This window comes from Phalacrocorax aristotelis, chromosome 2 (assembly GCF_949628215.1).
Source record: "Phalacrocorax aristotelis chromosome 2, bGulAri2.1, whole genome shotgun sequence".
Classification (NCBI taxonomy): domain Eukaryota; kingdom Metazoa; phylum Chordata; class Aves; order Suliformes; family Phalacrocoracidae; genus Phalacrocorax; species Phalacrocorax aristotelis.
Genome location: NC_134277.1, coordinates 60,389,423 through 60,414,330, shown reverse-complemented (window position 1 = coordinate 60,414,330; position 24,908 = coordinate 60,389,423). Strand labels below are relative to the sequence as shown.

General features: G+C 39.9%; 1 protein-coding gene across 1 annotated transcript in view; it reads right to left on the bottom strand.

Annotated features, from left to right (window-relative positions):
* The window catches only part of CNTNAP2 (contactin associated protein 2), a 1,177,124-nt gene that overhangs the window by 367,088 nt on the left and 785,128 nt on the right, over nt 1-24,908 (bottom strand). Inside the window, exon 11 of the mRNA XM_075083760.1 lies at nt 21,905-22,011. Coding sequence (XP_074939861.1) covers nt 21,905-22,011 — 107 coding nt within the window. The remainder of the gene's footprint in view (nt 1-21,904; nt 22,012-24,908) is intronic.

Genomic DNA, 24,908 nt, shown 5'->3' with positions numbered 1-24,908 from the left:
GAACTTATAAAGGATTCTCATTATTTGTGCAATATTCAAACATGCCCTGTAGAAACAGAAAGGAAATTAAAAAGTTGACAAAAAAAAAAAAAGATACATGAAAATTTGCCAAATTTGTGTCAAGCTGACTCTAGGCTCATTTATGTCAGTGATAAACAAGACAATTACCATTGTGGTAACAAAGGGTAGAAAGTAGAGGGGTTGCCATCAGAATAAGAAAGAGCATGTGAGTTTATTTGCCCCTGGGATAATAAAGAAAATTACTGCCGTGGGGGTGAAAACTGTAATTTGAGTTACCATACAGTAGCGCAACCCAGAAACTTGCTATGAATACAGAAGAAAAACATCCCGTTCATGGCAAAACCAAAGGCGCTTCTGTTTCTCTCTCAACTTCGTTCTTTCTTTGCGTTGGGCTCGGGGGGCAGAGAGAAATGAATTTAAATCTAAAGGGCTGATCAAAGATAGGTTTTTAAACGAATTTAACAGTGATTTTAAATTACAAGCCATAGATTAGGCAATTAGCATCCTTGTAACAGTGCCAGCCTACAGACATCACAGGAAAGAAGTATAATTAGACACCAATTTTTAACAAGGTGCTTTTGAGAATTAAGTCGTTCAAGGATACATAAACATTAAAAAAAAAACAACAACCACAAAACCCCACCTCACAAAAAAGCCAAAAGCCCTGCATCCTAGCAAAGTTCTTTGTGGCTGAAATAAACACCATTCAGGATAAAAACATTTGAAAGGGAAAACTGCAAGTCATGCCAAACATCTCCACATAAGGCACACTTTCATTTTAAATCTGGATTGTTTGGCACATTTTCGTAGCTGTGCTGCATTAGTGGGCACTGCATTTGAGGGGGAAGGTTGTCAAAGAAACTCTTAGATATTCACTGTGCTTGTGCTGGTCTTACGCTAGTCCCAGCCACAGAAAAATTCAGAGCTGCCTGGAGCTCGTTTGAGTTTTCTCCAGCTGGGAGACAACAGGAACACTGCTAATATCATCTTGCCCCCTTCTTCCCTCCCATCCCTATCTCCCATGCAAAAGGATTCAAGGTTGGTAGAAAGACTAAGTTTGAAAAATCCATAGCCTTACAGAGAAAGCATGATTTCCACTTCCACTCCCACTTACTTTGTATTGCCAGGGCAATGGAAAAGAGAAGAGGAAACAAGGTACAAGCCTGGATTTACATCTTCTCAGCTATGTAATACAAATGCTTGATTGCACTCAAATGCACTGAGATACACAAATGAAAACCTCAGCAAACTATACAAAGGCCAAAGTAGTGGAGGCAACTCCAGTAAATTTAGGTCAAAGTTACAGAAATATCTGGAATCTTATTTTAATAAAAGATGGCTATAAGCAGCTACAAATAGCAAAAACACAGATTAAACGCAGGGATTTTCACCACCAAGTTCATGCTGGTTCTTTCCTGCCTTGGATATCACAGCACTTGAGCTGTCTTAAGACTTGAACTTCCTCATCAATGTTAAATAATGCTCAGCTGCACAAACAGATAACCTCATTACACAGCTTTAAAGAGATTATAATGTCAGTTTTTGTTTATTCATGAATATTACTAATTCCAAAATGCATTACTCCCATGCTCATTTTAGGACTGTAAATAAGTTTTATTTTTACAGGCCTTGACAGTTGTAACTGTCACTATTTTCTGCCCCTTTTCCCCTTCCTCCCCACCCCAGTTCCCCAGATATTTTTGTATCTGAACTTATTAAAACCAGCAATCCTGTAAAAGAAAATATGGTACCTTGCTTGGCTGTACTTACTTAATCCAAGTTTTACTTAAGTAAAACTTCCTCAGGTTATTAAAAAAAAATTAATGGTCCAATAAAACAAGATTTCTTAAAACCCTACATTAAAAGCTTATGTTTGCAAAAAAACCAAACCACACCAACAAACAGTAGCTTAACTACAAAACAATTGCTACGCACACAGGCTTCCAGATACCTAACAAACAGGTTTTCCAGAGGACCTGAGCACTTATGCCCATAAACAGAAAAGAATTAAAACAGCATGTGCCCTTGTGGCCAAGAAGGCCAATTGTATCTCAGGATGCATTAAAAGGAGCGTGGCCAGCAGGTTGACGGAGGTTATCTTCCCCCTCTGCCCTAGTGAGGCCACATTTGGAGTACTGTGTCCAGTTTTGGGCCTCCCAGTTTAAGAAGGACAGGGAACTGCTTCAGCAAGTCCAGCAGAGAGCTAGCAAGATCATCAGGGGCCTGGAGCATCCCCCTTATGAGGAAAGGCTGAGAGACCTGGGTCTGTTCAGCCTGCAGAAGAGAAGACTGAGTGGGGATTTCATCAATGCCTATAAATATCTGAAGGGTGGGTGTCAGGATGATGGGACAAGACTCTTTTCAGTAGTGCCTAATGACATGACAAGGGGCAATGGGCACAAGTTGGAACACAGGAAGTTCCACTTCAATATGAGAAAAAAACTCTTTACTGTGAGGGTGACGGAACAGTGGAAGAGGCTGCCCAGAGAGGTTGTGGAGTCTGCTTCTCTGGATCATTCAAAACCTGCCTGGATGTGGTCCTGTGCACCCTGCTCATGCTTGAGGAGGGGGGTTGGACAAGATGATCTCCGTAGGTCCCTTCCAACATCTAGCTTTCTGTGGTTCTGTGATTCTGTGAAAACCAACACTCATGTCACTATTTACACTATCTCAATCAAAATGTCCTCTGACAACATAACACCAATTTAGAACCAATTCATCATCTTTGTCATCTCCATTAATCACTAAGCAACTCCCAATGCCAACAGAATCCAACTTCTTTAACTGCCACAAAAACATCAGCAGAAACATGCTCCATGTTCATTTTTTCATGCTTTCTCTCCAATACTTTCAGTTGGGAATGACTGTGTCCTGGCAACTTACTGGAAATCATTTGCACTTCTTTTTCACATAATGGATGAGCTGTAAAATTAGTAACATGTGAGATGGGAACCTTGGAGGTTGCCCTGGTTGGCATGCACTGTCTTTCATTGGTATCCGTTTTCAATAGCAGCACTGCAGAATATTCATTTAGACTATGTACTGAGGGGATGAAAATATGAGGGACGTGTCAAGGTCTGTGAAAAATGCCCATCTGCACACCCTCAGAGGAACTCAGAGATGCAATGGCAGGGGAGAACCCCAAGTAACACCCTGCCAGGCTGCTCCAAGGTCCATCACAGGAGCCATCAATGCATCAAAGACCCATCTGCACAAGCTCAGAGAAGGACCCAAATCAAGGGCTCCCAAGAAATAAGCAATCCGTCTGGGGCTGTCCCAGCACAACCTCTGCCCCAGTATCTGGGCATGGAGCCCATCACCATGAGCCACTGGGAGCAACTCTCCCCAACACCTTTCAGACTAAGTATTGAAAGGTGCCTAGGGTTGGGATGCATTATGAGATGCATGGGAAACATAGCTCAGGATTGCAAAGGACTTACAGGGTGTTTAGAGGCAGAATGAAAGGCAGGTAAAGGGAGATGGTTAGGTGATTTGGAGAAGGAAGGGGGGAAAGGGGAGAGAGAAGAAAAAAAAAAAAAAAAAAGGGGTAAGCATAAATAGTGGTCTGGTCAGAATGCTTGCCTGGTTGTGCCCTGCATCTGACCAGCACAGTCTGTCCTGCCTTCTTGATAAATTCCTTTCTAAGTGGTTCCTGGGTGAGGAGCTCTCAAACCTGTGTGCACTTGTGAGGAAGGGTGTAGGTGCCAGCAGGTGAGGCCAGACCACAGGTTGGAGGGCCCTTGTGTCTATGGTGCCAACTATTGGAGCAAGTGCAGGTACACGAATGTGTGATGGCTAGTGAAGATCAAGCTAGACTAGCCAGCAAGCAGGTGAAGTAGCCTAGGAGTAAGCAGGGGTGAGTGGGTCTCTAAGGGTCAGCTCTGCATATGAGAGCACCTGGGTGCTCTAGGGGTGAGACTACAGGGAGGTCAGCTACACAGACCTGAAAAGTCCTGGCCAGCTCTGGGTGTGTGTACATGCAACTGTCCATACTGGTACCTGGGGTGGAACTGCTGCCTCAGGGATTGTATGTCCAGGTGACAGAAAGAGGGGAGTCTGGGATCGAAGGCCAGCTACTTGGCAGACTGTCTGAGTCCTGCTGCTGGAGGGATCCACCCTGCACATATCACAGAATGGTAGGGGTTGGAAGGGACCTCTGGAGATCATCTTGTCCAATCCCCCTGCTTGAGCAGGGACACCTAGAGCAGAGGGCACAGGACCACGTCCAGGTGGGTTTTGAATGTCTCCAGAGAAGGAGACTCCACAGCCTCTCTGGGCAGCCTGTTCCAGTGCTCTGTCACCCTCACAGTAAAGAGGTTTTTTCTCATATTGAGGTGGAAACAGTACGTACACATTCTCCTTCTAGTGGACCTCCATCCTGCTCAGCCAGTGTGGGAAGCAGTGTGAGGCTGTTGGTGCTGTCCATGTGTGAGTGCACTGAGTGTCTGCGACCTGTGTGGCTACTCGTGTATATATGTAGTGTATGTATGTGCTTCATGCATGCACAGGCCTGCTGGGAATACATCTTTAGCCTTGCTATTGGTAGCATGTGGGGTCACCAAGCTGCACCAGCATCACCTCTTTTGGTTGTTCAATCCAGCACAGTATGTTTTCTTCTAACAGAAAGTCAGAATACAGGACTTCTCTTCTGTAGTCATTCCCTTTTTATTTATTGTTGCAATTAACTTCTTACAGAGCCCTGAATCTGTGGGTTGCACTCAGCTACACTGATATTCAACACAACTCCCTTCTGTGTGATTGGTAATGTACTACCTGACAAGTAGTTCTAGTGATCAAGACCTGGCTGAAGCTTCCAGCTTCTGTCTAGCAGAGCTTTCTAATCTGCAGAATATGCTTGATGATGATCATCCAAACTGCTGGAAGAAAACAAATACAAAGACTGGGTGAAGAGAAAAAACATCAGATTATTAGAGAAGGAAGGATAAAAGGAAGAAACAAACTGTTGAGGTTGATAGGTGACCACATAGAAATTAAGAAACATGAAAATAGGGAAAACAGAACCAGGTTTGAAAAGCAGAAGCATAGTTAAGAATTTCAGAAAGGCGTAACAAGTCTGTGTGGCTCAGTTAGCCTGAGCATGAATCTGAGAAATGCAGTGATATTTGTAGTGCTCTGTAGTAGCAGATATAAAACAAAAATAGTGCCACACTGCACATTATGTCTTCCTCTGTTTTAGAGCATCTAGTAGTTCCTTCTGAACCTAAAAGCATATTGAAAACATATCATATAAAAGAGAGCAACGACAGCCACAAGAAAATTCCATCTAAGGTTTTCTAAGCAAGTGATTAAGTGATTAGGGAATATGGATGTGATAAATGAGTTAATGTAAAAGCTACATAGGGATACGCGTGCTTAAAAATTTGCAAGGTGCGATTGAAAGAAAGACTATATGGTTCCAGTAAAATAATAGTGCTAGATGTATAGCTAAGTACATGTAAGAAGTACAGCTAAGACTTCTACCATGCAAATGAAGAACTACAAACTGCATCAACACTCAATTCTAATTTAGAGCTACATATAAACAGCCCAACTGTACAAACAGCTAGAACCTGAAGCCCAATTTCAGCCTTTACAGTCTCTCACACACCTCATCGCATAAAGAAACTTCCAGCTGATTTTTTAATTTCAACATAATTACTGCCAGTTGACTACTCAAATTCTGTTTAGCGTCCTAGGGCTTGTTTTCTCCACTTAACCTTCACCAAATGGTACTAATGCTATTGATCATTTTGGAACTGCAGCCCTTTCTGTCCTGAACACAGATTCCATCCATTTACTTACAATAAAAATGCAAGTTGCTTCCAATTTATTACAGATTCTGCATTTCATAAACACCTGGTGCAGAGCAGTTCTCAGCTCAACAGACAATAAATTAGTAGCAGCAGAAGTAACTAGAGCTTATGGCACTGAAACTAAGACCAAGCTAATTTTTAAAAAAATGAATATTGGAGTACAAACCCAAAAAACCTACGACATCCCCGAACTCAAAAAAGTATTGAGTACAAATCTTTTATTTTTCCAGTTTTGCAGCAACAGCTCAAAAATGCAGCAATTTAGGGCTTATATATTTCACATTAAAAATTACATGAAGATCTGAGACTAAACAAAACAACCTCACCCTCATTTTAAAATTACATTGTAATAAAAAAATAATTCAATAAGAGTCTGCAACCTTAGAAGACAAATGTATTATGTTAAATCCTTTGAAAACATGTAATAAATAATAGAAGATGAATCCACAAAAACTATTATAAATTATGATGGCATTTCCTTTGAAAAGCATTATTGGAAAAGAGATTAGCCTCCTTAGGAAGCTAGCATATTGATTATATGATCCTTTTAATAAGCTTCGGTAAACAAAAGTAGTTTCTTTATAAATAAGCTTTGAGAATCTCTGTTCTCAACAGCAATGAAACAAACATCCCAGAACTGAGGTTTTGCAGAGGATGTATCAAATTTGAACTTTTGATTAGTTCAGACACAGAGTGTGAAAAAGGCAGAGAAAAAATAAATTGATACTGACATCACTAGCTGAGAACAATCAGTTGTTAAAAGTGCTTTCTCAGAGATTGCTAAAAGCAGAAGAGACAAAAGCCTCTTTCTAGAGACTTCGGAAATTCTAGTTCACCTTTTTCCCATTACTCCTAAATCAGCATTGCTCAGACACACATCCATGCTACCAAGCCTGAATGCAGCTTTATTCACCTCCTGGAATTCTACTTTACTTAACTCAGGTCACAAATACAGAGTACAGATTCTTAGTGAACAATTCAAAAACCCACAGCCTTCATCAGGAACAGCCAAACATCAGCTTACAAGAGGATGAGGCAGAAAGGTGAGGGGCTATGTTCCCTTTTCTTACAGCATCTAGTAGAACACTTACTCTGTAGTAACAGTACTAAAAGAACAGATCACCTTTTTCTCATAGCTCCCTCCTGCCCCAGTATTCAGTTCATATTTTCCCCAGCTCCAGCCTCCTCAAACCCAGCATCTCTGCCACAACCACTCTTAGAACTTAATATTTCTCCAAACTTACTTTCCTCTGAGTAACTTCACAATTCACCTCCCCACAGAGCTCCTCATCTGCATTAACACATCCCACAGCAGCTGTCCTCCATCAGCCCAAATGAGGCAAATCACCCCAAACACATGAGGATGGGGGGAACCCGAACAACTCAAATTTTGCCCTACTGAAAGCTCATCTTTCATGTTTTCAAAACTCAGCAGCTTGGTCTTCCACTATTTACTGTGAGTCTCTGGATTATTTCTTATTCCTCCTTTCATATAATTCAAACAATCTGTCTTCTGTGAATGAGGTTAATGGGCATTGCAAAGACTCTCTGCATGCCTTAAAATGCCACCTTTTCACTACAGAGACTCAGTCCAGTATGTTCATACGTTGCCCAGTTTACTTACGAAAATTCTCATTTTGTTACTGGGAATTTAGTGCAAGATTTGGCAGTCTTGTGTAAGCTATTCAGTCTTACGGGCTGCTGAACCTGCGCTCAATCTCACTGAAATCAGATGCTTGTATGCGCCCCTTCTGTGGCATCTATCACAATGCTGCTTTCTGCAGAACGCCCAGCTCTGGAATCCAAGATTTGTTCATGCAAGATGCCACTGACTAAAACATCACATTTCACTGGCAAACATTCAGAAATGTCAAGGTGATAGCTTGTTGCAGCCCTGCACACAAATCCCTGCAAGACAACTGAAGGGGAGACAGTTTTGTGCCAAGCCTTCTCAAAATATAGGACATTTCTGACCAGGCAGTATCTTCCACTTGAAGTGTATTCTTGCTGTCTTTTGAACAGAATATTCTTTCTCATGAATGTCTTACATAATAGAGCTTCTGAGCACAAAAGTATTTATGGTTCTTCCATAGCTTTGCAATGGAGAAAATAATGTCAGAAATATGCTTATATGCTTAAGCTCAGAAAGATTATGTAGAAAGGATTTGGTAAACCCTCGCACACAAAAGGAAATGCAATATTTAAATGCTAAAAAAAGAATTTCTTTTGGACTTAAGGGTTGAACAGGCTGGGAACACAGTAATGAACCCACTCAGATATGATGTGCTCACCAATTTAGCTCAAATTATTGAAGTTGTAAGTATAGTGAATTTATTGCCTATTAGAAAAAAAACAGTATCTTGTGTCTTCCCCTCCCCCACCCGATCTTTTAACAACTGAGAACTAAATTTCAAAAATTAAGTCTCCTTTCATTATTAGTACTGGGTACATAACCCTGTCATACTGGGCATCTTCCCCTTTAGTTATGTTAAATCACTACCATTATTTAATCACAGTACAAGTCCCCATAATTTGCCTGATATCCTGGTATGACAGAAATTATAAATCTTTCCTAAATATTTTACTACATATTTTACACAAGAAATCAAAACTTGAATTTACCATCAGAAATTTGTTCAAAAAGTTAATACCATTTCACTGGAAAAAAGAAACTCACAGTAAGAGATTTTTAAAAACTTCTGAAAAGCTCTTTGATCATGCAAAGGCTGAAAGCAATCAATAGTAAGAACACCAACAGTTATGAACAGAGATGCACAAGTCAGAGACATAGACATATCCAGTTAGAAAGCATCTGTGACCCTCTATGTCACTCTCTGACAAAGGCTTTTTCCTACAGTTTGCACATGAAATTTAAATTTATAATGTTCACTCATTATCTTACCAACACCCAAGTAACAAGAACAGAGAACTAAAGACAGAAAAGGGAAGCAACAGGTTTTAATTTACTGATTCAAAATAGATTTTAATTCGTGTTTCTAATAAAGATCTGCTTTTCCTTACAGAGCTAAGAACGCTCAGTGCTGACAGGACTAAATGTTATTAGCGTGGCTGTGATAAAACTGCCACAGAAGTTAATGAAAGCTCTCAACAAATAATGAAAGAAGAGCTGAATGCTAGGTCTTGTGGTTGGTTGCAGTGTCTTTCATTTCTTATCCAAGTCACTGGCTCAAATACAGTCTTGCCTGGTAGAGGACAAAAGCCACTCCTCACCATGTGTCATGGTTCAGCCCCAGTTCAGCAACTAAGCATCACACAGCCACTCGCTCACTCCCCTGACCCCAGTGGGATGGGGGAGAGAATCAGAAGAACAAAAGTAAGAAAACTCATAGGTTGAGATAAGAACAGTTTAGTAACTAAAATAGAACAGTAATAGTAATAATAATAACAATCATAATATAATGAAAAGGGAAATAATGAGAGAGGTAAAACCCAGGGCAGGGTGGGGAATAAACAACCAACCAACCAACCAACAAGTGATGCAACTGCCCACCACCTGCCGACCAGCACTGCCAGTCCCCTAGCCATGATCACTGCTTACCCCAGCCAAGTCCCCCCAGTTAATATACTGGGCATGATGTCATATGATATGGAGTATCCCTTTGGCCAGTTTGGGTCAGCTGTCTTGGCTGTGGCCTCTCCCCTCCTGGCTTCTTGTCCCTCTGGCAGAGCATGAGAAGCAGGAAGAGTCCTTGACTAGTGTAAGCACTACTCAGCAACACTTAGGAGCTACTTAAGAACAACTAAAACATCAGTGTGCCCTCAACACTATTCTTATACCAAATCCAAAACATACTATACCAGCTTCAGTGAAGAAAATTAACTTTATCCCAGCCAAACCCATGGACTGTTTAGTGAGCTGTGCAAGATGTGTTACAGGTTTCAGTCTATACTCTAAATGGGAGGCATGCTTACTCTTACACACGAAGGCCACTGTTAGTATGGTTGGCTTTAAATAAACTGCTGGGATGACAATGGCAGTGGAGAAGTCAGAAATTGCAATGACATGGATGCTCATCTGAGACAGAACTGAGGTGTTGCTCACATTGCCAGCGGCAACATGATCCTCCTAGGACTTAGTGACAAGATCTTGTATTCTGTGACCATATCTAGAGATCCACTCTGTGGTCTCATATAGCAGCTAGACCAACAGATATAATTTGCTCTGAAAAAGCTGTGCACACAGGATATCCAAGGATAAGAGATGCCTAAGAGTGAAGTGTGTTTTCTGCAACGGAAATGAGCGAGTAGCAGGAGTGTCTCAGGACAATATTCGTCACTTATTAAGCATTAAAAGTGGCAAGTGATGTAGATGTGCATGCAAACCCAATGTGGGTATGTCCTGGGCTGACAGTGGGAGTAACACCATTTAATCTCCAAACCCTTGTAAGAGCATGACACTTGTCTGGCACAGCGTAACTCATTGCAGCATCCAGGAACACTGTGCAGAGGAAGCAGTACTTCAGAGTTAGCAACTCTGTGCATTTTTAAGTGGTATCTGTAATACATTGCTCCCACCACTTCTCTGAAATCTAAGCAGAATGCTAAGTTAAAATTAAAAAAAAAAAAAAGAAAAAAAAGCAAGCAGGAAAAAAAAAAGAGACACCTCTTTGCACATGTGTACATGTACTATGTCTTTTTAGGAAGCAGCAGGAGCTGCTCTGCAAGGGGACCGAGTCGGGTGCTGTGAACGACCCCTGCACAGGCCATGCCCTCAATGTCAGGGCACCATCTCACCACTCTTCTGTTCCCAGGCTGAGTTAGGGCAGGGACCATCGGGCAAGGGGAGGTAACAGGCCAGGTGCAGGGACCATTCAGGAAGCCCAACCAGGACAGCAGGAGACAGGGCTGGGCATGAGCCTGCCCACAGGAGAGCTGAGGGCAGGACAGTGTGACCTGGTGCGAGCTACAGTGCAGTCCATGGACATGTGGAGTGGGGAATGGACCTGGTTGTGCTATTGGGCAATTAAGGCCTAATAGTGCTCTTGGGGTGTCACCAAAAACTGGGAATAAAACTCCTTAACACTGGTTGTATTAAAGAGCAGGCATTACTTTATTCAGTGCCAGGTGCATGAGGGATCTTTCCACCTAGTATGCACACCTACTGGAGTTCATTTTTGATATTTATACACGAAAGTTAACACACCACACCTATCAAATACATAATCATTGACCTAACTGAGCATCCTTTTCTTCCACTGGTCTGTATATTCTTTGCTTAAATTTAAAGCTACAGTATGATTTTAATTCACTGTGCATGCTCAGGAGGAGTGTGTGTGGGGAGTCCTTTCATCCCTCAGTTGAGTCCATGGTCACAATCTCCCCCTGCCCAAATTACCTTTCCCCTAGTTTCTTGTCTAGGGACCTTCTGGGCCAAGATGTTCCCTTTTATCACTGGTGTTTTCACACCCAGCCTTCCCTTATCTTCACACCCATCTTTGTGGCAGTATGTCTTCACTGTTAGTCTTTTAGGAGGTTCTCTTAGTGAGGCATGCATTGCTAATACCCTCTTATCTGGTCTAAGCATTATTTACTACCTTGTTAAAATTCTCATGTGTTAGTTTCTATGCTAACTGTGATGCTTTCTTAACTAACTCCTGTGCTATTCCATATCATCCAAGAAGAATATATATACACACACACATTTGAGGTAACAAGGGTGCTCAGTCTCTGCTGTACAAACACTTATTGTTTGCCTGACTCATCCAGCCAAGCCTTTGAGCGCTACATCTTTAAATCCCAGACACCAAAGGACACATTTACCAGGGACTCACCTACAGGTTTATTAACAATCCAAACAGAAAGTGGCTGGTAGGAGATATGCTGAGGGAACAGCCAAATCAAAGACTACCTCAGCAGTCCAACTGATGCACAGAGTAACTTCAAATGGAACAAGAAGTGTTTGGATGTCATATTAGACATGTGACAGAGACTTGGCTATGATTTTTTTTTCTGTTACCATTTATGGGGAGATATTCTTAAATGGGGAATTTCTCAAAACCTAAATAGAAAATATTTATAATACCATTTGCAAGGACATTCTCTGTAAGCTTACACACATCTTAGAAGTATTTGTGCTTGACATAACGTATATTCCTCACTACTGGGAATTACGTCTGTAAAGTGAGGGCCAAAACATCAAATGGCACGCTATGATTTTTTTCATCATTTTATCTGAAAAAAAAAATTATAAAATGTGTTTGGTTTCTTTATCTCACAGGAAAAGACTAAATGAAGGGTCTAATATAGAAGACATGCATGGTAATATGCACCCAAACTTTAGTAGGTTCCTTGGGAGCAGAGGACGTGAAATAAAACTCATCACAGGAGGTTTCTTTTAGAGTCTGAATAAAAACTAACATGAGGACAGCCCAATAGAACAAACACTTTCCTTTTACTCATTCCTTCTTCACCAACCCAGGAAACATTCTCTAGGCCTCTTGGATGAAAAGAGATCATTCAGCTTTTTATTATCCAGCAAGCTAGGATGTCCCTCCTACTTTTCCTGAGAAACTTCAACTCTTCTGTTCAAATTTCACTTCAGTACACCTTTATTTGGGAAGTTGCACCTTATTTTTTTTCCCTTTATTCCTTTTTTTTTTAAATTAAATTTACTCTTCCAATTTTAAGGACAGTTACTAAGGAACAGGATAGGAATATTATCTTAAAGACATAATAGGAAAGAGAGTTCTCTCCAATTTTATCCTGTGGGATGTTTTTGTTTCATTCTTCTTTCTTAAGGCAGAGCTATATCAACATAGAGTTAGGTTTTACGTATAGATCCTGGAAACTCTATTCTGGTTTTGATGATGAAGGTTGCATACTACATGTGAAACACGAAGGCAGTTTCTATCAACATCCAATAAGGAATGACATAAACACAAGTCTCTTTCTGAGCACAGATGGGGCAACGTGAGTCTACAAATGGTAGTATTTACCATCAAATTATTAGGCTTTCTCCACAATGACCAGAGAGATAATAATCAAAAAGTGTGATATACTGAGGAAGAATAATTTTATATGCTTATGTTTCCTTAACCAGAGGTTTCCCTAGGTATAGCAAGGTCAATTCTGCTGTCCTGGGAGTTAGTAGCAGGGGGGGTTGGGGGGGTGGGAATTAGCCTCTCTTACAGAAAGGGAAGGGAAGGGAAGGAAAAAGGAAAGAGAAGGGAAGGGAAGTTGGAAGGGAACTGCAACAACTATCTAGTCCAACTGCTTGACCACTTCAGGGCTGACCAAATGTTAAAGCACATTATTGAGGGCATTGTCCAAATGCCTCTTAAACGCTGACAGGCTTGGGCCATTCACCATCTCTCTCAGGAAGCCTCTTCCAGGGTTTAACCACCCTCTCAGTAAAGAAATGTTTCCTCATCTCAAGTCCACCTCAACTGACAGACACAGCTTTGAGACATTCCCACGCATCCTGGCAGTGGATACCTGGGAGAAGAGATCAGGACCTCCCTCTCCACCTCCCCTCCTCAGGAAGCTGTAGAGAGCAGTAGGATCACCCCTCAGACTCCTTCTCTCCAAACCAGACAAACCCACTGTCCTCCCTGAGACACTCCTCATTGGATATGCCCTCTAGCCCCTTCCAAACTTTGTTGCCCTTCTCTGGATGCATTCAAGTACCTTAACATGGTTTTAAATGCTGGGGCTGAATTTATGGGACTGCATTCCCACATTGTGATTTCCTGAAGTATGGAAATGAAATTAGTACAGCTACAGTTAATTATTGTAGGAAGCGCTATTTATACATTCATTTCATTTGTGGGGTTCAATGCAAAGAGGAAAGCATGGTCTTAAAATGCATGGGCTATGAGTTCGCTTTCAAGTGTAACTTGAAACATAGGTTTTAGCTGGTTTTCATAGTTTCTTTTGTTAATTAAAAAAAAAACAAACCAAAACCCACAAACTTCCTTTGTATCTGAATAACATCATCAATAATTTCATCACACCAATCTTCTCAAGTGGGTGTATAAAAAGCAAAATCTTCAGTCCTTCTTTGCACCTATCTTCAAGGCATGTAGGGAATCTTAAAGAGAGGCAGTTGCCTTTTAATGTCGTATGGCTGCCTGGCCAGCCAACTCCTTACCTACATCACCATTATCAGCAACAACATTCCTTTTCGCTAAATGCCTGCAGAACTCATTTAAAAAATCATCAGCAACCTTTCTTCACACTCCTGGAGAGCAAAGCTTATCCCCACAGACAGCAGTGCCATGAACTGCTTCGCATTGACGCACCAGTTTCATCTCTTGTAGCGTTTTCAGCGTCTGGGCTGCTTTGGCACTTTCTCCAACGAAACCTCCAAAATGGAAGTTCAGTTAATGCCAGCTCTGGTTATTTTTTTCCCTAGGAGTCAAACACCCATTTTGAAAGCGACTAGATGGGCACTACCAGATTCATGATTGGAGCCCACCCACACCGTCTGTCCATAGCTCAGCCAGCTGGTGGAGGTCTGGATCTTTTGGTCATGACTTGCATGGAGCTGGACTTAGGAATGGGTGAAAGCCTCATTAACACGTCTCTCAGGCTCTGCCCTTCATGCTTTGATGCCGTCCTGTGTATGAAACAATGAAGTTCATGGTCAGGTCCTTTGAATTTAGATTGCAGAAAACCATTGTTCAAGAAATGCAGGCCTCCTGCCTTCTCCAAAAGATACAGTCGTTGCCCACATCATATTCTGGATTTCATGGCACCCATGGACAAGAAAAAGCTGTATCTCATGCCATGTTTCTGTGGCCCCCGTACTCCATATCAGCTGAAACTCTGACAGAAGAAAGTGCCTCTGCATCAATAAACCATGTGTGTTAAGAACTGCAGGTAACACATCGTCAGGTGGAGCACCATGAGTTTCCACTCCAGTTTGGAAGCATCGGAGTAGGCCAAAGTTCCTGGAGGCATGAGCAGATGACAGGGTGACTACGAGCCACGACTGGGGTACAGGCAGATGCATTCTTGTGTGTCAGGCAAGATATTTCCATAGAAAAGGCAAGCATTGTGCAAAGCCCTGGTGAGAACTCACCTGTACCACCAGGCACATTTCTCATTCCTCAGGTTCAAGAAACACAAATTCCTTCTAGGATGAAGGTAAACAAAGATTAAGTGGTTGATTAGGGGTATGTAGGGCCAACAGAAGAAGACGACTAGCAGGAGCAAGAGAAAGGTGGAGAGGGCTGCCATCACTTTCAAGAAAGATACCAAGGGTGAAGGCCAAAGGAGGAATGGAGCTATTGAAGTGAAAGGAAAAATATGGTCAAGAAGACAAAACAATTTGGGACTTCTTCCCAAGAAGGCGACATTCCTCCTAGGACATGCCTTCCAGCCCCTTCCCCAGCTTTGTTGCCCTTCTCTGGATGCATTCAAGTACCTTGGCATGGTTTTAAATGCTGGGGCCCGAACTGCACACAAAGCTCAAGGTGAGGTGACACCAACGCTAAATACAGTAGGTTAATCACCTCTTTTGCCTTGGCTGGTTATGTTGTGTTTAATGCACCCAGGATACAGTTTTCCCTCCTTGCTGCCAGGGTAGCCTGTTCAGCCACTTCTTCACCCAGCAGACCATCTCCCTGCTTATCTCACATCTGGACAACTTTTCCAGAAGGATGCTGTGAAGTACGGTATCAAAAGCCTTACTAAAATCCAGAAAAACTATATCCAGTGTCTTCCCATTACTGTCTAGGCAGATGACCTTATTGTAGAAGGATATTAGTTAGACAGGAGTTTCCCTTTGTTAGCCCATGTTGACTGTGCTTGATGTTAGCACCGTCCCTTAAATGCCTTGCAATAGCACCCAGCATGATACACACTACCTTAATCTTGTCAGAGGATAGAAACTTTGGAGGGGTTTTTCCTGTGTTTTGTCAGTAATAACACTCCACATTCAGGTTAACTAGTGAAGATGATTATTCTGCTGCTGCCTGGAGACACTCTGGCTGCCTGTACATTCTCCTGAGAATAATTAGCACATATATGTGTCCATAGTTATACAACTGATTCATGAGAACCTGAACAACCTTACTGTTAGAGGATGGTCCGGCTTATTTCACTTATATTAGTTTGAACAACTAAGATGGTCTGCAACATGGCTTATTTTTAATAGCAGCAGACACATTTTTTGTAAAAGTGTTTTTTCCCTATTCTTTACTCACACTTTCCCCTTCTCTCTAGGCAACTGTAAAAAAGGAAAAAGCTTCCATACAGATAGTCTGTGACTTGTTAAGATTCTCTTTTTTACTGATCAAATAATGCATTAATATGCTTGTGAAACGGCAAGGCCTTTGGCTTTTCTAACAAATGTGTTTGAGATGTCAAACAACCATCATGTTGTTCTCAGAACTCCTGCAGTCTCCAGTGAAGTAGAAAACTATACTTTGCTTGTTTGGGATGACTATACATCTGTACAGTTTCTTTTCCTTTTTTCCTTAAGTACAGTTCAGAGCATATTTTTTGCCAAATTATGTATTTGTTTTCTCGCTATGGAACTATTTCCGAAATTGCTGACAGGAAAATATCATTGCCATGCCATCCTTTATCTAGACCCTAAATGTAGGAAGTCTAGTGTTTCAGGTGTCTCCTTATCTATGGAAATGCAGGAAAATCAGTTAGTACAAGCTAAGTGATGGAGGTCTTGCTGAAGATCACAGCCTATGCAGATTAAATCTGGCTTTCTGGTTACTGATTTGGCAATGATCAGGAATCCAAATTATCACGGCTTCTACAATGTGTGTAACACAAATGTTCCTTACTCAAAGTTTTCTCCTAGATACTATTGAGCTCTTAAAGCAATATTTAATATTGCTTTGTTATTAAAGCAATATTTTATTTCAGAGAGAAGGTCAATATTCCTGGGGAAAAATATCAATGACCATTGGACTTCCAGTGACACTTAATGTGTTTATCATTTCAAGAGAAGATTAGTGCTTTATTCCTTATTAATTTCGAATCACACTCCAAAATATAGGGTAACATTCATTCACAACAAGCTTTCAGAAGACAAAGTCAGAGAATTCACAGGTCAAGGTCTGTTATATTGAAACTAATACCCACTACATTGTTTCAAATACTCATTTTGAAAAAACTTACAGCACATTGCCAATCTAAAAATGTGAAAATTTTGTATATTCTTTCTCAACAGAGTTGCATTCTTTGTATATCCTGATGCAATTAATGCCTCTTCTAGTGACAATAGTATGTAAGGTTTTATTTCTGCTATTGGTTTTACAGAACTAACAGGCAACAGATTGTGAGCTGGATGTTAGTCCCTCCTATGGAATAACTGAAGATTTATAAGCAAACCCTTCCTTGACTGATATTCTTGAAGGAATGGGGGCTGTACTACTGTAAAAGTAAGGATAGTGATTGTTTGAGGGAGAAATTAAAGAAGAATAGAACTTGTCTCTCATATAAGTAAAAATGGATATTATTAAGATTAATCTTTTAGGTGCAAACTGGACTTTTTTGCTAATGGCAATCATTAGGGGAAGGCAAATATGATCAAACTAGGTTTTTTCCTAAATCTAACAAAGTTTATGCATGAGGTGGTAGGTAGATACATCATAGGCATGGTAAACTCTGTCAGTAAATCCTTTATTGTTTCTCTCACATGCAGAATTTAAGGAAAGCATGCCTTGAGCAATACACTAAAAATCTGAGACAAAGAAGCTTGAATGATCATTATTTATCGTGATACACGATTCATAATTCTGTACCACTCTGTTTTAAAGAAGCTGTAACCAGCACGAAACACATTGGAGCCTAAAACTAGATGTATAACTTGCACAAAGTACAGCACAGCAGTGTTACCTGAAGACCACGATGGAGACGATAAGTAATAAGGAAAATGAGCACCTGTCCTCAAATGCTTCAGGAACCATTTACCAACAGACTCTTGAAAAATATCACTCTAAGAACTCTGCACAACAGGTCAGCCTTTGGTAGGCTGTAAAGGTTAAGTAGTCAGGGATTAAAATATAGCTGATACAATAAAGATAGTAAGGATGATACTGTTAATTATAACCCTAATAATTAATTTTAAAATAATTTTCTGTTTCATCACTGTAAATCATTATTTTGAAGTAAATACATTAATTTACCTTTTAGTCATGTCTAATGACAAAATCGATGCTCTAGTCTGGTATTTGCCAGGCTGCAGCATTCCTTTGGGCACTGAGTATCTGCTCGCCAAAAGAAATCTGGCAGATTTCTAAGGTATTTACCATGCAACAAGAGATACAACTTTCCAGTATTTTTGGTTCATTCACCATTGAGCTCCAGGGACCCAGTTGTAGCTGGATGAAACAAATCATTGTAGAGTACAGACATCTTATTGTGCGAATGGTAGCTTAAGCCTCTGACAAAAAACAAGATAGTGGACACAGAGCTTGGTGTGTCTTTGAAAGATGAAGAGCCTTCCTGTAACGATGCCCTGTTCTGAAAAGCAAATTATTTTATGATCTTAAAATGGCAACTGTGCATAACTGATTTACACAATTAGAGAGATAAGAGTTAAAGTTGTTATTTCAGATTTATTTTAAAATTTTCCTTCTGTAATTTCTACTATGTCTCAGCCCCAGAATACATACTTCTCCATCTCTCTAGACTAACTGTTCCTTTTACTATCATACTATAAATATATTATGACCAGACTTGTGTGAAACAAAGCCATTTTGATTCACAAGGATTCCATGCAAACATTTTTCTCTGTTTCACTTCAAGGAGTTCATCCCTTGAGTTTGTCTTTGAATTTCAACTTCAGAGGAACCTAAAACCACGGTCTGAAATTCAGTCGAGGCTGCAAAGCCCTGACTTGTTTTGGGTCAAAAGCTCAGGAAAGTGTTGAATTTCCTGATGAAAGCAAAATCAATTCACTAAAAAACACCCTTCAGTAACAAAGAATTATCTTGTTCCTTTAAATTCAGCAAAACTCAAACTCATTAAAATCATCACCTATAGAGTTACAATCCCTGCAATGTAGTCTTGATTCCAACCTCTTTGAGAAATGCTGTTACACCCACTGCACAAACACACATTGAGAAAAGAAATATATATTTTAATGTAGAGTATAATACCATTTGTTTTGTAAAATAGTTTTATATTTAGGTGAAATGGTACCGAACAAGTACCATCTGCACATAAACACTTTCCTGCTCCATAAAATCATGACATCTGCTAAATTTTACAGCCTTTCATACAACCCACAATGCTGTTTAAAATTGCTTTCAGCTAATTTTATACCACACACCAGTTATCATTCCAACCTCCCTCCTCCCCCAGCATCTCTTTTGTACTGCTATTGCCACAAACATCAGAACTCAAAAGCAAAAGGCAGCACACCCACACACACTGCACAAGTAGGACAGATAGGGTCAGTATCATCATAGCAGAGCTGAGGCCCCAGACCTCAGGACAGTATAACTGCAACCTTTGACAAGCTTCAACAAATCCCCTATATCTAATCTATATCTAATCTATATATCTATCTATATATACCTAAGACTGTGAACATGGTTGCAACATGCTTTTGTAAACACTGAAAGCTATTGCCTGCTTAATAATGGCAGTTAAAGTTGTCTCAGTCTATAGCTTGGTGCTAAAATTTTTAGGTTTTGCTCATTTTTGTGCCATTAAATTCCATACTCTAGAAAGGCATAAGACTTCACATACTCTGACAGGATATTTATCAAATGAATAACTTTCTGCTCACCCTTGTTTTGTAAGAAAGAAGACTTCTAGAAGTACAGCAATATACATGGTAAAAACTAAAATTATGTCTGAAAACACAAAAATGAAACAAAACAAAAGCGTAGCCATCTAAGTTAGAAACTTTGCCTAAATTAAAAAAGTAAAGGTTCTTAAACAACATGTCTCCAAATGACCTGGACAGCCATAATCCCATTCACTTTATCCATTCCTTAGCTAAAGATGGGGCAATATACTCCAAATCCCCCTTTGCAGTCCAGCAGTACCTTTTACTTGCCTTATTGCACTGTTTTATCCATAAAAGGCAAGTGAAAATCCCATTTAAAATGTTGACAGCTCACTGGATTATTATTTCTTTGCTTTGTAATAAATGTAATTTCAGAAAAGTGATGCCATACGTTTGTCCTTGCTACTTCTCTTCGGGACTCAAGAAGAAAGCTAAACTATGTTAGGTTTTGTCTTAAAAGCTCATCTGTACCCCCACAAAGGAGCAGAGACAGAAAATGGTAGGAGGGGGAGCCCAAATAATACCCTGCCAGGCCATCCAGTATCCAAGCACCAGCAACCACAGAGTCTAGGAGTCAGGGCCAGCCACTGGGCTGACTGAGTGCTTGAGCTGAGCCACTGGAGGGACCCACTGTGTGTGGATAGAGATGTTCACTATTCTCACTAGTGGATGTGCATCCTGCTCAGCCAGAGAGGGGAGCAGGATGAGGCCATTGCTGCTGTGTTTATGCGCATGCCCTGTTTATGATCTGTATGGCCAGCCAGGTATACATGTGTATGTGGTGTATATGGGATGTGTGGTCGCATGCCTACCAGGAATGCATTGACCGCCTCCCTGCTGGTTGGACCTGGGGGAATGCAGCTGCAGCAGTCTCACCTCTGGAGGGCTGTTGAATCCATCATTCTCCTCTAACAGATTATACTTATTTTCAGAGGCTCACTAGATAAAATATACGTACTTAACTGAGCTTCCACCCCTGCATTTCTGCAATTAAACATCTTAACAGCCTATCACATGTATAGGAATCATATTTTCCAAATGGCTGTAATAGATCAGTCAAAGCTCTAAAAATACTATACTTTCAGAGAAATTATTAAAATTTTTCCTTTGTTTCACTGAAATGCTATATCACTGCAAAGTCCATGTTTTATTTCCCAAGAGTAGATGCAACCACACGTTTGCTATTCACATTCACTCTTGGTGGAAAAAGGGCTGCCCATGAAATTTCTCCTCCAAGCACTGGTACTTTAGGCATCTCTCTTTAATAAACACCCATTTGCCATTTAACTCTTTCACTTTTACATTCAGTAGCCAGACAATGGAGAACTTTGTCATTCAATGCACAAAGTTATTATATAAAATATCATCCCTCTGATGTTAATACAATGTTTAAAAATAAAATAGTTTTTTGTTGCAATTCAGACAACTGTGAATTGTCAAAATTTTCTCATTGGTTTGGGTATTTTTGGTTAAAAATGAGAGAGTTCTGCAATTATCTCTGTAAAATTTTGCACAGTTGTAGTTAAAGAGTAAAGTAATATAAATTTATATCTATATAAATCCTGGCTTCAATGTTAACATTTCGGTTAACATTCAGTTAACTGTTCAGAAGCTCTTTTACTCTCTCCACAATATTAAGAGGTAGTTTGCTAAACGAAAATGGGAGAAAAGTAAGTACAGGGTATGTTTTCTGCATATTCTAGATTTTTAGGATACACTTTGCAAATGAAAATCTCACTTGTAGTGTACAATAGAAGCAACAGAAGACACATACTGCTGACTCTGCATACACTGTTCAGAACCTATAGAAAGAGCAACTGTACCTTCTTCTCTTCTTTCTATTCTTTAATAGCGCAGGGCATGTGGAGCTCATAGGAAATATTCTTATCTGAGAAACTCATAACACCAGATAAAATAATTTGATTTTAGAATGGCCAGTAATCAGTATATAATCGTGCTTTGGGATTAGCAACCTGAATGAGTGCCTCTCTAGCACTGGTCAGCAGCTCTCCTCAACAGCTTAGGGCAAATTCACTGCATCCATCTGAAATGCTAGTGTGCAGTTGCTGAGAATGTGTTTGCTCAGTACACCCAACTAAGACAGCTACTGTCAGCTGGGTACACAAGGGACAGAAGCTTTTGTCCCTTGCATGTTGCAGCACAGTGCTATATAAATACATCCCTATGCAGGTAAGGTGAAGTATGATTAAGCCAACACCCCCCTTCAAAAAAGGTTTTAGGATCTTTAACAACCAGAGAGGGAGACTTTGACTTTTTATCTCAACTAAAAGACATCAGTGTTTTCCCTACTCCAATGCAATTTTGAAACTGCAGGATGGCTTACAGTTATGACAAGTGGCGCCACTGTATCCAGTTCCATCACAAGTGCACTTGAAGCTGTCCCACGTCTGGGTGCATTTGCCACCATGTTCACAGTGATTGGGCACACACCTGTCAGGACAAGATGCAAAGACAGAAAGAAAAACCTAAATGAGTATCAAGATTTACACACAGCTAAATTGTGAGCTGCCCAAGCAGTGTATCATGTCCTTGCCTGGTAATTAATCCTTGTTATTTTTGGCAGACTAACAGAATTTATATCTGAGCACACAACTGCACAAAAGATGATTCATCGAGGTTCTGCTGTAGCCCTTTTACAAAAAGCAAAAAAGCACAATAAAGGTGGAATACATCCACCTATTATAAATTAGGCTTCTAAGCTACATATGACTGGTACATAGCTGCCAAAACAAAAGGAACATCACAAGTCACACCCCCTCCTGCTGTGCAGGTGGTGTCATGCCTCAAGGACTCCAGTCCCACAGGTAACTGAAAGTTAAAGAAAGAATGCCAGTGAGTTGCTATTTATCTTTCTGTTGCCGCCAATGGGATAATGTGGATGCAGATTGCCTGCTGGCTACGATGGAAATTACTAAACCTGCATTATTAAAACAAACAATAGGCTTCAGTATAAAAGCTGTGAAAGTTTTTCTACACAGGGATTTGTGGCAAGTGTTGTTCACCTTTCTCCCACCCATCTGCTTTTATTCTCCAGCTACAATGTGGCTAGAGAGTGGAAGGAATGCAAAAGGAAAAGGGGAACAGCAGAAAACAAGTTATAGACAAACATATATTTATTGTTCAAAATATTATCTAAATGTGATTTCAAAGATTTGAGTTGGGCCAGTTTCTTTTCTATCAAAGATGGTTAAAAATGGGAATTAACATGAACTTTCACCTTTAAAACTATTAAATTTCTTCTTTGAGAGGGCTTTGAAATACCTTTTCAAATATTTTTTATTATTATTATTAAATCTGTTAGTCAGACTCAGTACAGGCTCTGTATTTTTGATCAAGAACTAAAGGAGCTTTTCTTTCATGTTGAGCTGGCCAAATCTAATTTATGAACTACGTTTTTTTATTATTACATTAGAAATAACGATTAGGAGACCCCCTATTAGACAAATGAAAATATTTTCATAAATGCATACAAATTAAGTATGCTTATCTCTAAGATAAACTTCAGTCATCATATTCCTGTGATAGTTAACAATACTTTATTAAAGAACACCCAAGGACAGGTTGTCTTTCCTATGTAGAAATTTATTGAAACTGCAAACATCTGGGTGAACCCCGCACAAGCTTACAGTCTCATATCTCCTTAAGTTCCAATTAATACCTTAAAGAAATGCTCTTCTAAAGCAAGAAACAAAGCATTTTCACAGTAAAATACAGTGAAACTCCCTCAGGCAATTATCACAGTTCAATAAATTATGTCTTTCAACATGGTTTAAGTGAATTCATGCAGTTTTGTAAGTGTGGCAGACTAAACACACAGATAGAGCTGACTACTGCTATTCAGCTAATAGGTGATGACCATCTGTTGTGTTCTCAACACGACAGAAGACAAACAAGAGCATATAATAGCACATTTCTAACATCCAAATGATTTCCAATTTATATGACTCCATAGCTGGTGGGTACAAGAGTGGGAAAGCGGAGCAGTGACATTTCAAAAACAGTCTCCGAAAAGTAACTTTCATTCAAGGATATAAACATCTACAGAAGTTCCTAAATCTGAATGGGGTTTTGTATTTTTCCAGCCTTTCAAAATAACTGGTTTTGATGTATTTTTTTCTTCATTTACACTTGAACATACATTGCTTTAAATCTATTTTTCCAATAACCAAACTAAACATTTTTCTATGTGAATTTTACCAGCTATTTATATGGAGTCTCACATGTAAAGCTAGCGACTAGTTGCACATTTTAGTGTGGTATAACTTACTTTTATTGTAGCATAACTGGTAAAGATACTGCATTATTGACTATGTAACTGAGGTAAATGACTTAATCTAGGGATGAAAAGCAGATATTTGTCTCTATCATTTAGTAGAACATATAAAGTCATAAAAACAGGTATTCAGCAAACTCCTTGATGTTAATTTTATACTTCTAGTACGATGGTTGGACTAATATAGTCTTCAGCTGCAAAGTTTCTTTCTTACTCATCTGATTTTCCTTGTTCTGAATATGATGTAGTCAGAAATAAGGAGTAAATAGCACCTTTTTATTAGTGATAACTGGAGTGTAAATGAGACTACAGGACCATTTCCTTCAATCCTCTTTCAACCTCTATTTATTTTAAGTTTATTTTATCAGACAGAATCATAAGATGTATTTTCTACTAAATTCATTAGCAATCTTCTGTAACATAATCTGCTGCTCATATGTCCATTTTCTGGACAAAACTTACCCACTATAATAGAGTTTACATGAAATTTTAGGTAACCAGAATGTAAAACTTAAAAAAGAAAACCACCCTTTTGAATTCAGTAGAGGTATCAAGACAAATATAATTTTGAACTGTAAACTACATTACCTTTCAAACACTTTTCTTGCCTAGTGATGGTAAGGTATGAATAGTGGTAAAATAGGAGGTACCTTGCATATGTATATCTCTTGCTAAGAAATGTGTATATTTAAAATTATTCAAGCATATGCAATCATATCGTTTATCTGCTTTATGCTATCATTTAGCATATATACAAAATGTATACACTCAAAACCAATGCATGCTCTATTTGCAGTTCATTTATCATATTCAGGTGGAACATCCTGTGTTCCAGTTTGTGCCCATTGCCCCTTGTCCTGTTGTTGGGCATCACTGAAAAGACTCTGGCCCCATCCTCTTGACACCCACCCTTCAGATATTTAGAAGTATTGATATGATCCCCCCTCAGTCTTCTCTTCTGCAGGCTGAACAGACCCAGATCTCTCAGCCTTTCCTCATAAGGGAGATGCTCCAGGCCCCTGATCATCTTGGTAGCTCTCCGCTGGACTTGCTC